Source organism: Sminthopsis crassicaudata, chromosome 3 (genome assembly GCF_048593235.1).
Source record: "Sminthopsis crassicaudata isolate SCR6 chromosome 3, ASM4859323v1, whole genome shotgun sequence".
Lineage (NCBI taxonomy): Eukaryota > Metazoa > Chordata > Mammalia > Dasyuromorphia > Dasyuridae > Sminthopsis > Sminthopsis crassicaudata.
The window spans coordinates 565440732-565456901 of NC_133619.1; the positions used below are offsets into that span (position 1 = coordinate 565440732).

At 35.8% G+C, this 16170-nt stretch overlaps 1 protein-coding gene across 1 annotated transcript in view; it reads right to left on the reverse strand.

Annotated features, from left to right (window-relative positions):
• The window catches only part of LOC141564870 (RCC1 and BTB domain-containing protein 2-like), a 75888-nt gene that overhangs the window by 24890 nt on the left and 34828 nt on the right, over positions 1-16170 (reverse strand). The window contains 7 exon segments of the mRNA XM_074307715.1: positions 6542-6672; positions 7159-7298; positions 8344-8470; positions 9481-9511; positions 9513-9566; positions 9568-9673; positions 14118-14260. Of these exon segments, the coding sequence (XP_074163816.1) occupies positions 6542-6672; positions 7159-7298; positions 8344-8470; positions 9481-9511; positions 9513-9566; positions 9568-9673; positions 14118-14260 (732 nt within the window).

Here is a 16170-nt window from a genome sequence, read left to right on the forward strand (position 1 = left end):
ATGTTTCCGCAAAAAAGCCTGTTCATTCAAAGAACTGTAAAATTTCCCAAAGTAATTCTTGATCTCCTCCTGCTGCATGATCCCAAGGCTGTCCAAGGTATAAGTACTGATGGGCTACTTCTGTGCATCCAAATGCATCTGGTAGGCTGACCACAAGGTTTTATTCCCTTGCTTTTTTTCCCCAGTGGCTGGTTAGGCTGAACTCTTAAGTACTTATACATCTCATAAGAGCAGCTGGCTGGCACGGAGGGCTTGCTCTGGACCAGGAAGAACTGGATCTGGCCACAGAGGCTGTGTGACCCTGAACTAGTCACTTAACCTATTTGCCTCAGTTTCCACATTGTAAAATGGGGGTAATAACAGTGCCTGCTTCATTGGGCTGTTGTGAGGATCAGCGAGATTAATTTGTAAGAGCAGTCAGCATAGTGCCTGACACATACTAGGCCCTTAATGGATGCACATTTCCTTACCGCCACCTCTTTTCATTGAGGAGGCCCAACAATGTTCTGGGGCTGGATGCAACGAGTACAATGTCATCTACAAATAGAGCACTTGGAAGATCTCAACAGCTATACAGATCCCCTTTTCAATTTAGTCCCTGGACTACTCATCTTCCATCGCAGCAGGAAAACACCTTGGGCTAGCCTACAACCCCATTATATGCCTTGGTTGCTACTAACAATTGGAGGATAGTCTAATAGAACCTATGTTCTTATATATCTTAAGAAATCTTACATGATTTTGACATGAGCATCTAATTGGAGGAGAGCCTTTAAGGCAGCTTTTCCTTTTCATAATTAACAAATAAGTTCTAAAGAAATTGGGATTCTTTATGCCTTTCAGCCAATTACATAACTGTAAAAATATGGTCTGGTGGATATAGTCAATTACATAATGTAAAAATATGGTTCACTGTGGTGCAGTGGATAGAGCACCAGCCCTGAAGTCACGAGGATCTGAGTTCAAATCTGGGCTCAGACACTTAACACTGCCTAGCTGTGGGACCCTAGGCAAGTCATTTAACCCCAACTGCCTAAGCAAAAAAAAAAAAAAAAAAAAAAGGCTGGTATAGAATATAAATTATGAAAGATTTCCTGTTCCCTTTAAATACCTTCATCAAAATAACCTCAAAGTTTGTGTGTGTTACTCTCACAAAAAAATTTTGGAGATGAAAAAGTCAGCACATGAATTGGTAATTACAGATATTTACAAGTCCTTTTTATAATAAGGAGATCCAAGATTTTTTCCTATGCTTTTGTATCCTCCTCCCTTTGGAAAATCTGAAATTCTATCCCTCAAAATTATGTCACCTCCAAAATTGATTACTGGATCTAGATAAGCAGCTCTTCTCATCTTTATTTTCTACAGTGTCACTGCCACATCTTCATTTTGTCCCTTTGGGTCTGGAGTGTTCGGAGTCCAAATGTGGTGTCTCCACTGTCCCTGATGGTGAAAAGATTTTATTAGATAAATCTTTATAGAGTTTTTCTACTTTTACCTATTTCTGTCCTTCCAGTTTCTCTGATTTACTCAATACTGATGGATGTCATTAACACATCTCCACTGAAATATGCATATTTTGTTTGCATAGTTTGCATTAGTTACTGTTTTTGTTGCATATGTTTTATTAACTTCCTGTTTCAAATTAAATATGTTTAACTATGCTTAAATAGTTCTTTTACCAAACTTTCTTTAAATTTGTTTTCCCTCCATTGCTTTTCACTATTTTATTAAGTAATAATGCTCATCTTCTATCATCCTCCATATGATTTTTAAAATGAATTTATATCTAAATTAATTAATGCCTTTGGCTATTGTACTTTTTTTTTTCATTAGGCAAGAAAATAAAGGCTTTGCTGAAGCAGTTTCTAGGCTATTTTGTTCTCATCATGGAAACTGACTGATTGAGAAAGCTTATTTAGGAAACAACTATAATCTGTGTCTCCATATAATTAGTATTTATTCCTTTTTTCTGAGTGTCAGAAAGCTTTTTAAATTGGTTCAGTTAGAATTGTTTTAACTGGATGCTAGATTTATTTTCTCATTTTTAATTTTCTGGTTTTGCATTAATTTTTTTCTTTTCTCTGACAAATGGGTGGTCTGATTGTACACAGCTGAGTCCAGAATGAATCCACTATGATGAATAATAATTTCTGGCTAAATAATAATCAGTTTTAATTTTTTTTATGAGATTTGGTTTTTGCCATGTCCAGAATCTCTTAACTCTTTTCTCCAAAAAAGAGTTAATGATACACATAAGTGAATTTCATTGGGAGATAACAAAATTTTGGATTTTCTTGTTTCTTATTTCTTTGCCATATTTTCTTCTCCATACTCACTTTTGCATCATAATTATTGAGTGTCTGGATTAATAAGGACAGTTTTCAAAAGTTCTTTACAGAATTTCCCTTTCCCTCTCATTTTCTACTAGTGCATAAAGGTGAAAGTTTTTTTCTAGCCATTTTTTGTATTACATACTTATGATGAGCACTACAATAGGAAATGATGTCCCATGAAATGTTTTTTGTTGCTCCTGGACTCATGATAAAAGGAAGTCCATTAAACCCTTCCTGTCAAAGGAGAACTTAAGAGCCATCCTTCCATTTGCTGAAAATACCTTTTGTTTTCTAGTTTAGTAAGAATTTTAAGATAAACACTAAACACAGCAAATGTAAAAATAAAATTCTCAAAAATTTTTTAAAGTGAGGAATTATCCTTACTATGTTAATGTTACAACTATCCTTTACTGTGTTAATGTTACAATTTTGCCCCAAGTCCATCTATTCTTGCTTTCTTTGGTACTTTTGCACTAATTGCTCCATCTCTCTCATATTCAATTTTTTCCCGAGGAGAATAGGATGTGCATGTTTATACATGGCCAGTATGGAAATCTGCTTAATTTGATTATATATATATATTTGTTTTGTGTGCTTTTTTTCCTCAGGAAGGGGAAAAGTGAGAGGGGAAAAAAATAAATGCTTGTTAATTGAAAAAAACAAACAAACAAACAAACAACAAAACATCTTTCTTTCTTACAAGTTCCTTCCCCTCCACACAGAAACATGCTCAGCTCTCTCCAACCTGAAAAAAAAAAATTATCTTTTTTATTCCCACCCCTAAAGCTATTGTCTCATATTTTTCTTGTTACTCTTAAAATTAAAGAAAAAGTTTACATATATATATATGTAGATCTATCTACCTACCTGTTTCTACATCCTCACCTCCCATTCAATCCCTAACCTCTTGTAATCTGTCTCTACAATTCAAAATTTCCTCTCCAGAACCAACAGTGACCTCTTGTCAAATCGAATAATTTTTTCTCATTCTTCAACATCCCTGAATTTTCTACAGCATTTGACAATCTTTGCTCTTTATATCCCTCTTCCCTTGATCCCATGATACTGTACACCTCCACTTTTTCTACCTAATTATTCTTTTGAAATTAGATTCCCTGATCCACTTAATTCTCATTCCCTATGTGTATTTACCTCCAAAGGATATATTCCCAGCCCTCTTCTCTTTTTCTCTCTAAACTCTCTCTCAGTGGAATCCTTCACTTCATAACTAAAATTCGCTACCATGCAAACTATTCTCAATTCTATCTATCTATCTATCTATATATATATATACATATATATATATATATATCCTTTTCTGTTCTGTTTGTGGTCCTGCCAGCACCACAAACTCACCTAAATTGAGCTCCTACATCCAATCAGTTCTACATTAAAATATGTTTTATCTTGACCTAAAGCTGTAGAAAAGGTGGCTAAGATTTATTATGGATTGCTCTAAAGGAGAACAGAATTTTCTGAAGGAAATGGTATTGCATATTTTGTTGTACCTGATCACGTAATTAAAGAGGAGATCAGCACTGGAAAAACATCTTTCTGTTAAGGGATCCTGTCTTGCCAATTCTATCTCTAAGAAACCACATGTTTCTTCTCTTTTCTATCACCTGTTACCTCCCTTTAATTCAGGCCCTGCCTCAGCATGTCTTGCAAGGACTATTCTATAATAATTTTTTTTTATATTCTCCAATTTCAATTTCTCCCCTGACAAATCTATCCTCATACAATTCCCAAAATAATCTACCTAATAATATCACTTCTCTGCTCAAACTTTCATTGCCTATAAAGTAAAATACAAAGTCCTTAGCTTAGTACTTAAGGACTTTCATAATCTCTTTCCACCCTACTTTTCTAGGATCATTTTAGATGCTCCCTCAACCCAATTACTTTTCAGTTTTCAATTCTGAAAAGTCATCAAATCATCACTACCATTCCTGGAAAGGACACATTCAATTAATTTCTCTATGGTCTTAATCACCGTTCCCTCTGCCTTTCCTGTCTAAAACCCTTTTCATGGCTACTATCCCTGTAAATATTGTAAAAGTATGCTTTAGTATAACGCCTGGTACATGTAAGCACTTAATAATTTCATATTCTTTCATTCATTATTTGTTATGTTCCAGTCAAAATAAACAGCCATCATCCACCTCTGTGCACCTAAAAAAGCTGGCTTCCTGGAATTCACCCATCTGCATTTCTGTTGCTTGAAATTCTTTTCTTTCCTAAGACAGCTTAGACCACCTTCTCCATGAAACATTTATGGATCATCCACTAAATTTTTATGATCTTTTCTTTCTCCTCAGATTTTCTTTGTAGAGCTTTAGAATTCTCTCTTGCCCTTATCATATTCTATTTAGTATCAGAGTTACTTTTATATGTTGTATTTGTGACACTGGGAAAATGGCATTCTCTCTTGGTCACATTTTCATTAGCTGTAAAAAGAGGGGATTAAACCTCATGAACTTTAAGGTCCTGAAATTTCAGCTTTAAATCTATGATCCTATGAATATAAGTTTGTTTGTTTTTTCTGAGGCTGGGGTTAAGTGACTTGCCCAGGGTCACACAGCTAGGAAGTGTTAAGTGTCTGAGACCAGATTTGAACTCGGGTCCTCCTGAATTCAAGGCTGGTGCTCTATCCACTGTGCCACCTAGCCGCCCCTGAATATATGCTCTTTGAGCATTAAGAATCATTTTATTCTAGCACCTAGCAGACTATACTTGGTCTTTTCAAGTGTTTGCCAAATTCAAATGAACTAAATTAAACATATGTTTACGTAAGGTAAGGGGGAAATAAATATCATAAAATATATTCTAAATTAAGATACTGCTTTCAACAGCACTCCCAAATTAAAAAAAAAAAAAAAAACACTGATAACAAGGAATCTTACACACACACACACACACACACACACACACACACACAAAACCCTCAGTAAAAAATTGATCTATTGATCTAAAAACATGCTGGTTTTCTCTTTGAAAATCAATCTCATGTAACTTGGCTATGATTTCATGTCAACAACAACAGATTTTAAAAAAATATTTGTAAAAGATTTTAATGTAAGGGTTCTATCAAATTTTTGTTTAAAAAGAAAGGTTCTGCCATTTTTGAATAGCTTAAGGATCATTATGTGGGATAATCTGATCCAAAATTAGTTAGGATGAGTTCAAACAAACAACAGAATCAAATCAGTTGCAATGAGATTCTGTAAAATAGTGAAATCCAAGACTCACTGCACCAACGTAATACAGGTGATGGTCAGTGGTCAAAGACAAAACAACTGTACACACTGGAGCCCCACCATCAGAAAATAAAGCAGTTAAAATTAGGATTATTTAGCAATATTACTATGAAAGGAAACAGGTTACTAAACTAGAAAAACCTAGTGTCATTATTATAGGAGAAAACACTAATTAGTTTTCTAAGCAAGACTTAAAATTTAAGCAATTTTTTAAAAATTCAAATACATCAGCCTGCACTTTTGGGCAGTTCTGATAAGAATAGCAGCAAAAAAAAAATTGTTTTAAATGAAAAATTGCTTAGAGCAGAAAACAGGAATTATAAAGAAAACCACAAGTAAATATTATAGTTCATTGTTCCTTAACTTTTAAGCCTAGGATGTCCACAATGATGAAATAGGGTAAATTCTGTCTTTTTTGCAGCTGACACCATGCATAACTTTAAAGCAACTTTTCTAATTCTTCATGTAGCTAGATTTTTGGGGAAAATCTCCTTTGGAAAGTTCCTTGTATTTACTTTATATGCATGCTTATACATACATACATGTATAATATATCTCTGTGTGTATGAAACATACATTTTGTAAAGATATGCACAAATATGTTTTCTATATACATATTTTTGTATTTATTGTTTCCCCAATATAACATAAAATTGTTAAGAGCAGGGGCCATTTCATTATAGTTTTTGAACCTACAGTGCCCAGCACAGTGTTTTGCATTAAATAAAATTTAATAAGTGATTATCAATTGATTAACTTGTCATTGTTCCAAATACAGCAATAAAAATAGCTCATATTCATATAAACCTCTATGGTTACAAAGCACTTTGCATACACTGTCTCAAGTGACCAGCGCATAGCAGTCCTATGAAGTACAAGGTCAGGTGGTGATTCCAGAAAGCTGTGACTGCTCTCTCAAATACCCTCCCTCCAAATCTTTCTTCTTACCTGGGCTTCATATTTCACAGCAGCTGAAAGCAGAGCAATGGCATTGTCCTCACAGATCCCTTGCTTAATAGTTTGCTGACAGAGCTTTTTCAATCTATTATCTCTGTAAAATGTTGCCAGATCTAGCAGTCCTAGGGAAAGTAAGAGTATTTATTAGGAAGAATTAATTTCAAACATCAACTCACTTCAACTACTACTAGGATGTTTTTCTTTTTTTAAAAAAGTGTGTGTGTGTGTGTGTGTGTGTGTGTGTGTGTGTGTGTGTGTGTGTGTGTGTGTGTGTGTGTGTAGTTTTGTCAATTTGCAAAGTATTTCCTATTAATCTTGTCCCTTTTAAAATGCAAATATCTTATGGGCAGCTCCCAGGCAGCTATCAGTTATGGTAAGGGATGTCTGAAATGGTCAAGAAAAACAACATTAATAGCACCAGTAGTGATGATTTGGGGTTTCAAATTATTTCTGCTTCCTTGGTGAAATAAAATTGAAGAAAGGGAAAGAAAGGTAAGAGGAATAAGGCCCAAATCACTGTATATCTCCAAGGACTATCTTTCCATGCTCTTAGCATGAAAAAGAATATCTTACTATATTATTGGTATAATATGACTCGTGCTAATTACCTATTGCATCCTCTGGAGAGAGATTGATACAGTCTGTGTACAGGTATTCCAGAAAGGCTCGATAAACAGGATATGAAAATTCATCCATTTCTACTATGTCATCCTCATTGCCATTCAACACTGAACGAAAATGTTCACACCTGAAAAAGGAAGCCCATAGCAGCAGTCTGACAAATAAGTGTTTATTAAATATCTGCTAGGTTCTAGCCACTGTGCTAGATACTGGGGAATTAAAGAGACAGCACCTGTCTTATATTCTACTAGGGGAGAAATGGAAACCAAATGGGTGAGCATCAATTGGGGAATGGCTGAAAAATTTTTGGTATATAATGACAATTATAGTATTAATAATAGCCACTATTTAGGTAGCATTTTAAAGTTTGTACCTAAAATATTAAAAACATCTAAATATTATAAAAAATATATCATTTGATACAATAATCATGAAAGATTATGTGCTACTATTATCTCTATTTTATAGATGAGAAAGTTAAGACAAATAAAGGTTAATGAGTTGCCCAGATATTAAGTGTCTGACTTGAACTTAAATCAATGTAATATTCTTGTGGAGTAAATATTGATTAATATGAAGAATTCAGAGAAATGAGGTTGGCCTGAACTGATCTAGAATGAAATAAGCAATACCAAGAGGATAATATATGCAATCATAATAACCAATACATATATATAGCTTTTGAAGTTTACCTTAAATATTTTTCATTTAGTTTTCATAACAATGTAAAGAAGATAACACAGTACAACCTACAGTTCAGAAAACATTTACTACCTCCACCCATTTTCTTTCTTCCATGATTATCAATCAACAAGTACTGACTTATTAACCTACTATGTGCCAGGCCTTCAAATAGCAACAAGAAATGAAACAGATCCTACTAGATATGAGCTTTCATTTGGGTCACTTAAACCTATAGTGCTTTGCATTATTCTTTCCATGTTCTACATTATATACATCTTGACTTCCCTCTCACATTACAGGTTCTCTACTAATAGAGACGGTATCTTATACAAAGTATCCCCACAACTTATAAGTACACTAAGACTTTTGAGATACCCTGTATTTCTTGGAATTCCCCATAGCACCTAGTACTGTGCCTTGCTCAAATTGGTGTCCCCAAATTAATGAATGGGCCAACTCAATTCAAGAAGAAGAAATTTATTCCTTACCTAATTTTGAGAAGGACCTTATGCACGTAAATATATTTTCCATCCACCAAAAATTTCAAATCCGCAGTTTCAGGGTTATCAAACTCTTTCTTTAGTGACTGAGCTACTGTGAGGTGGTCATCCGGCTCTAGGGCGACAAGAGACAGTTCAGATCTTAGCAACACACATAATCAGAATGTGCTGTTCCTAATTAATGATACACTAATTCCCCTCAGTATTTATGTACTGTAGACAAGATCTTCCTCATCTATTCCCCAAGTTCCTAAGATCCTAAACACAATTCCAAGGAGCTTTTTGTGCTGAAGCTTCAAATGTCTGCAGGATGAAAGGTCTTCATACAAATGAAGAGACAAGAGTCCCAGGCTTAGAGTCAGAAGGCTAGAGCTTCTCTACAAAGACCCAAGCCTGAAAGCCGTACATTACGAGCTTTGTCTCAGGCTCCTCAGAGGGATAGTTTTTATACCACCGATTCCACAGGAGTATTTCAAAGAAAATACTTTATAAATCTTAAAGTAATCATAATAGCTAGCATTTAAAGTGGATACTATTTTACAGAAGAGGAATCAGAGGCAGACAGAAGTTAAGTGACTTGCTTGGGATCACACAGATATTAAGCTTCTGAGGTCTTCCAGTCCACAGGCTCAAGGCTCTAACCACTGAACTACCAAGTTACATGGTAATATATAAATGAAAGTTTCAATAATAATCCCCTAAGTCAATGGACCATCTACCTCCCTTAGCTCCAGGGAAAGTCTAAAACTTTTTTTTACACCACAGATGGTATATTTGAGTCTTGGTGAAGTCTTTGGACCTCTTTTCAGAATGTTTTCAAATGAATAATATAAAATACACAGGCTTACAAAGGAATTCTATTATACTGAAATAGTTACAAAATGTTTTTAAACAAGTTGATGGATCCTTTAAGAATCTTCAGTCTAGCAGAAGCGGGTTTTTGATTCACAGATGCATAGCTCCCAGCCTAGCCAGTCCCATTCTCCTCCTCAGGCACAAAAGATGTTTTTCCTGATGTGAATGATCACAGGAAAATACACCATCCCCCTCATGGCTACCTTCCACTCCTACTGCACTCTCACCCTCCCCCATACTTGCTCAGCCGCTGTCCCAAATCAGACTCACCGACAGAGAGGAGGCGCCAGGACACCGCGGGGGGTGGCGAAGCAGGCGAATACATCGTCCGTGCAGGAGAAGTGGGTGAGGTGAGGAAGGGGTCACCGACTGGCCCCGACACTGGCCCCACATGTAGATGTGGCCGCTCTGGGTCTTGGCCGCTGAGGTGTGCGCCGAGTGGCAGGCTGCAATCTCAATCACTCTAAGTTCAGAAGCAAACCCAAAGGCGCCCCGGTGAGCCAAGGGGGTGAGGAGGGGGGCGGCCTTCTCCTAGCCTATCTTTCACTCAGAGCATGTCCAGACTGCATCCTGACTTACAATGTCTGCAACAATGAGACCCCTACTTCATCAACTTGAGGTTCTACAGGATTTTTACAATACCCTACTGGTGGCTCTTAGTCGGTCCTCCTGGCAGTGTGCCCATACACAACATCTTACCATGAATTCCATTTTCCAACAACAACTCAAGAAACCAAGAAATAAAATGAAGTATTTAAATTAAAAAAAAAAAAAAAACTTCACTTGTTCAATCCAATTCAATGCATATTAAATGTCTATTACATCCAGGACACTGTGCTAGGTAAAAAAGTAAAGCTGTCCCAGTCCTTGAGGAGCTTATATGCTATTTTATTAGGAGAGTTTCACCACGTTCACAAGAAAGAAAATAGAAAGTATAAAGTAATACAATGTAATTTCAAAGAATAGAAGGCGCTAGCAACTGGGGGGAGTCAAGGCAGGCCTTGTATGGAAGGGGGAATCATAAGTGGTGCTCTGAAGAAAGCCAGAGATTCCCAGAGGGTTCCAGATATGGGGCTGGGGTGGGAAAGACATGTGCAAAGGCAGTCATGTGAGAATCAGTTTTGCTTCACTGTGCACATTTGTAACGAGGGTTTTATTTTTATTTTGCCCCCTCTTCCAACAGAGGAAGAAAAAAAATTTCAAATCAAAAATTAAATATTAAATTAAAATTAAATAACTGAAAAAAATGTTCCACAAACTCTTACTTTAAAATATTCTGTAAAGAAGAAAAAATATATTTTTATTGTTTCATTTCTAGGGGAAAACGAAGAGTTTTGTGTGTGGACCCAAAAATATATTGAAAATCCCTAACTTTCCCTTCTAGGATTCTGTTGGTTTCTTATGTAGAAGAATGAGGCTTTCTGAGGTCATTATGCAAAAGATCTAGGTGACTCTGAGATTGGCCATTAGGTGATTCCCAAAAGAATCCTATAGATAACATGGTGTTTTGGTCGTTTAGTTAATAACTGATCTTTAATAGTTCACCACCAAAGCAGAAAAGGAAATTCCTCATCTTCCCACTCAAGCCTCCATGTTTTTGTCTTTCTTTGTATCCCTAGAACTTATAACAACCCTCCTAGCTTCTTACTTTCAGCTACTGGCCTCCATTCTTTTAACAATTCAAAGTTTATTATTTCTGGTTATTTTCCCTTATTCCATAATCTAGTTATCAAGTTCTATCAAGACTTCTTTTGCAGTCTTCTTGGTTACAGTAACCCTAGTAATCATTTTACAGCTGGACTATGACAGTCTTCTGACTGCTTTCAAGACCTCCAATCTGTCACCCTTCCAATGCATCCTCTCAACACTGACATATTAATCTTCTCAAACCCATTTATTAACGGCCTACTACATTGAAAACAAGGTGCTAGGTCCTGGGGATCCAAAGAAAATTAAATGGTCTCTGCCTTTAAAGAGATAAGACTGGGGGAGTGAGGAATGAGAGGGAAGAGGATTAGGATATAGAGGGTTGGAATATAGAAAGCTAAAATGTATACACCAATACTTAGGTTGGATGATACCTAGTCTAAATATAAGATTATTTTTCAGAAATGGGTTGGAATAGATTGCCATAGAGGTCCTTGACAAATCTAAAATTCTATGTTCTATGAATAAGGACTTTTAAATTTTTTTCATGAGCACTTATCAAGTGATCAAAGTAGGCCAAAATATTCTGCAAACAGCATAATCCTAGGATCATAAATTTAGAATGGAAGTTGGTCCTTCATGGGCATCTGGTCCAATTCCCTCATTTTATAGATAAGGATATTGAGACCCAATGGCAGTGCCAGTATTTGAACCAGCTCCTAGCACCAAATAGCTTTTCACTATAAAAGTCCTATCCTATAATATAACTTCTTAAACTGTGATTCACATCTCCATATGAGGTATTGTAACTAAATGAAAGGGTTGCAAAATTATTATTTATTATCAGTAAATGTTTGTTGATACTCCTATTTTATATTCCTACGTACCTGGGATTACATAAAAATTTGTCAGGCAAAAACAGATCATGAGTAGAAATAGTTTAAGAAGCCCTGTTTTATATCATGTAGAGTTCTTGGGCTCTTGCAGGCTATCCCAGCAGAGGGTTCTTGAAAGTCCTACCAAAACGGAAAAGCATTAAGAAAAGTTCCTGAGACAAACATATCTATCATTCAAGAACCAACCTTGGTGAACTTGGAAAGCTCGGAATACTCAGAAAGGTCTCTTGCTGAAGGTGGTATTTCAGGTGAGTCTTGAGGGGATCTAAGGAAGTTAAAAAGTAGAACTGAGAGGGAACTAGAAGGAAGCCAAGGATACTAGAAGGTAGAAATGAGAAAAGAAAGTGTTCTGAGTATGGAGATTAGCCATAAACCTATGAAAATACTCAGCCAAAAGATAGGTTGAATTTTAGGGATGGCAAGGAACTAATGCTTTTGGATTGTAGAAAATGTGGAAGAAAATAAAGTGTAAAAACACTAGATAGTTTTAAAGGAACCAGATTATGGAGGGCTTTAAAAGCCAGAAGATTTTATCTTTGATCCTTGAGGTAACAAGGAGCCAACAAAGTTTACTGAATGAGAGGGTGCAATGTAAGTGCTGCATTTTAGGAAGATCAATTTGACAGCAGTATGGAAGATGGACTGGAATAGGGAGAGACCTGAGGCAGGGAGCCCAACCAGCAGTTCAGAAACGAAGACATAATGGCCTACATCAGATGAATGAAATTGGACTCATATGTACAAAAAAGATAACAGATTTTTTGTGGTGACAAAGAACTAGAAACTGAGGGATATCATTGATTAGGGAATGATTGACGAAATTATGGTATATAAATATAATGAAATACTATCTGAGGCTATAAGAAATGGTGAATTGCAGGGCAGTTTGAGAGAAACCTGGGAAGACTTATATGAATTGATACAGAGCAAAATGAGTAACAGTTTATACAATGAAATAACACTGTAAAGATCAAAAACTCTGAAAGACTTAAGAATTCTAATCAACACAGTGATTGACTATGATTCTAGACACTGATACTAGATTCTGATATGTGATTCTTCCTTCTTGACAGAAAGGCAAAGACTTGTTTACAATCTGAGATATATGTTTTCTGACAGATAATGCAGGAATTAGTTTTATTTACGCATATTTGCTATGAAATTTTGTTTTTCTTTTTTTCTGATGGAATAGGAAGAATTAGGATGGAAGAGAAAAAATTAGATATATTTTATTGAGAAAAAAATGAAGTTCTAATCCCAGTTCTGCCGCTTAGTAGACATATGACCATATTAATACATATCATCTCTATTAAAGAACACAAGCTGCATGAGATCTAAGATTTTGTTCTAGCTAAACTCTGAATCTTTTCTGGTGCCTAGGATGACGAAATGAAATTGCTATCCTATAAGGTGTTGGCTAATGATTATTATTATTCCTCAAACAAATAGTCTGTTTTCATTGTCAGTATTAATTGCTACCCATAGGAAACTGTCACAATAGGAAACTGCTAAATGTTTACACCAAAATGAATTTATTATCTTTCCTCTAAAACCTATCTTTTTCCTCAGCTTTTCAATTTCCTTTGAGGGTCTCACCATCACACTAGGAACCCAAGTACCTGGGCTTTAATCTCAGTTCCTCACTCTTATTCAACTCATCTCTCCAGTCAGTTACCAAATCTTTCCATTTCTACTTCCACAATATATCTTTTATAAAAATTCCTGTTTTCTACTCATACAGACTACGCTAATCCAGGCTTTTATTACTTCTTCACTAGACAATGGTCTTCTAACAGGATTGCTTCCCCCAGCTCTCTCCCTACCTTAATTTATGCTCCACACAGTTGCCAAAGTGATTCTCCTAAAGTGCAAGTCTAAACATGTCAACTCCCCAATACACACACACACACACACACACACACACACACACACAAACACACACACCCTCCAACTCAACAAATTCCAGTGACTCCCTATTATCTCAAGAATAAAATATAAAATCCTTTGTTGGGTACAAACCATTCTCATCCTACCTCTTCATAACTCCACATACTCTATCACCCAATATAATATTGGTCTTGATGTTCCTTAGCCACTGACACTTCATGTCTTTCTCTATGTTTCTGTATTGGCTGCCCCCATGTCCACAGGCAACTGATCTCTCAATGCTCTAAGTCTGTGAGTTACCAATGAGCTATACATCTACATTGGTCAAGGCAGTTTTCACCCTGGAAGTTTCCTACACTGATAGTCACAAATCCAGAGTTCATTACCCATTCAACCTCCCCCACACTAAAAAAGGTAAATACTTTGTACTTCTCTGCCACATTTACTCCTTGTTCATCTTGAAAATGCAAATATTACCTGTCCTTTTCCACAGAGACTGGAGTAGGGTAAGACTGGTTACTTTTATTGCCAGTACCCAACTGGCCATAAGAGTTGGCTCCCCAAGCATAGAGGTGACCTTCATCTGTTAACACTAATGTATGTGCATAGCCGCAGACAATCTGCAAAGAGAGAAACAAATCCATTCATGCTTGCAAATTGACAGAAATAAGTATATCTCCTTGGGATGGATCAATAAAAGTAGCAACACATCCAGGCTACTACTCACAACTCTTTAGGGCTCAGCCCTCTAGTGTCAATTCCAAATCCAAAGGAAAAAGTAATAAGGTGATTTAAATTCTTTAGCTATTTAATTCGCATCTGTTAAGACTGAAATCTAGGTAAACTGAGATACAAAGTTCTAAGCACTATTAATTTATTGACAAAGCATGAATCTGCCCTTGACAGGATCTCAGCCCCCACAGAAAAGCTAAGGGGCTAGCAACAACCCCTCCTTTTATCAGCAGTCAAAAAACATTCATTGTTTAAATTCACTTACAAGGATAGTTTAGCGCAGTGGACTAAGCTATTTTGCACAACAGACCAGACTCCCTGACATCCCCAAAGGATAACAGATTTCCTAATCTAGTCCAATAAGCAGTATTCTTTCTAGAAAGATTTCTTCCATTGTTTTTGAAAGCTGCAGGATTGAAAAAGGTAGTATATGATTGTGATACAATAATATTATGTTATGAAAAATGATGAACAGAATGGTTTCAGAAAAATATGGACTTATCTGAACTGATGCAAAATAAATTGAGCAGAACCAGGAAAACATTGTACAAAGTAACCATGATATTGTATGATGATCAACTGTGAATGACTTAGCTATTCTCAGCTAATCCAAGACAATTTTGAAGGACTAATGATGGAAAATTCTATCCCCTTCCAGAGAAAGATATGATTGAATCTGAAACTCTTTAGAAATAGCTAAAAAGTACATTGAAGTATACTTTTTCACTTTACTATTATGTTCTTTGGTCTGCATTTTCTTTTGCAAAATGGCTAATATGGAATTCTTTTGCATGACTGAATGTTGTAATCTATATCAAATTGCTTCCTTTTTTAAGAGGGAAGTGAAAAAAGGAAAGAAAAGAATATGAAACTCAAAATTTTTTTTAATGTTAAAACTGTTTGAATGTAACTGAGAAAAAATAAAAAATGAATGTAAAAAAATTTTATGAAAGCAAAAAAAGAAAAGAATGTTGCCCCAATTTTATACCTATCACAGATCCAACTCTAATCAAGAGAGAGTATAAAGCAAGAAACTCCTAGAATCAATGGAAAACTCATTAAATAACAGGTCAGCCCTAGAGTTAGTAAAATTTGGGTTCAAGTCCTGCTTCTTTTAAGTAGCTAGCTTATGATCAGGGACAAACCACTTAAACTCTCATTGATTCCCAATGATTCTCTAAAGGCTATGAGTTACAAATGAGTTAGTTGTCCATCAGCACTGATGGAGGGAGTTTCCATATCAGTTAGCTCATCATACTGATGAAATTACATGTCAGAACTAAAAAATATGCAAGTCACTCTACTAGTTGCCAAGGACATAAAAACAAAACCAAGATTGTACCTGACCTCAAAGAGCTTACATTTTACTTAGATTCATATACAAAAGATAATTTGATAGAGTAGAAAATATTACCAAATTGGGGGAAGAAGGGAAAGGGTACAGGGCAGAAATTAAGGAAAGATTTCATGGAAAAAGTAGTACCTAAGCTGACTATTAAAGGAAATTAGGGATTCTCAAAGACAGAAATATAGAGGAAATACAGTCCAGGTATAGGGAATGGCCTGTGTAAAGGTATAGAGGTGAAGAGATCAAGACTGAGTTACAAGGAGAATTAATATTCCAATTTGGCTAGAACAGTGTATAAATTACTGTGTAAATAACAAATGTAAAATAAGTCTAAAAAGATAGGAGGAGGACAACTTAACTACGGTTTTTAAATGCTAGGCTGAGAAGTTTGTATTTGGGACAAAGATAAAAGGGAGCCATTGAAATTTTTGAGCATGGTCCAAACTGTGA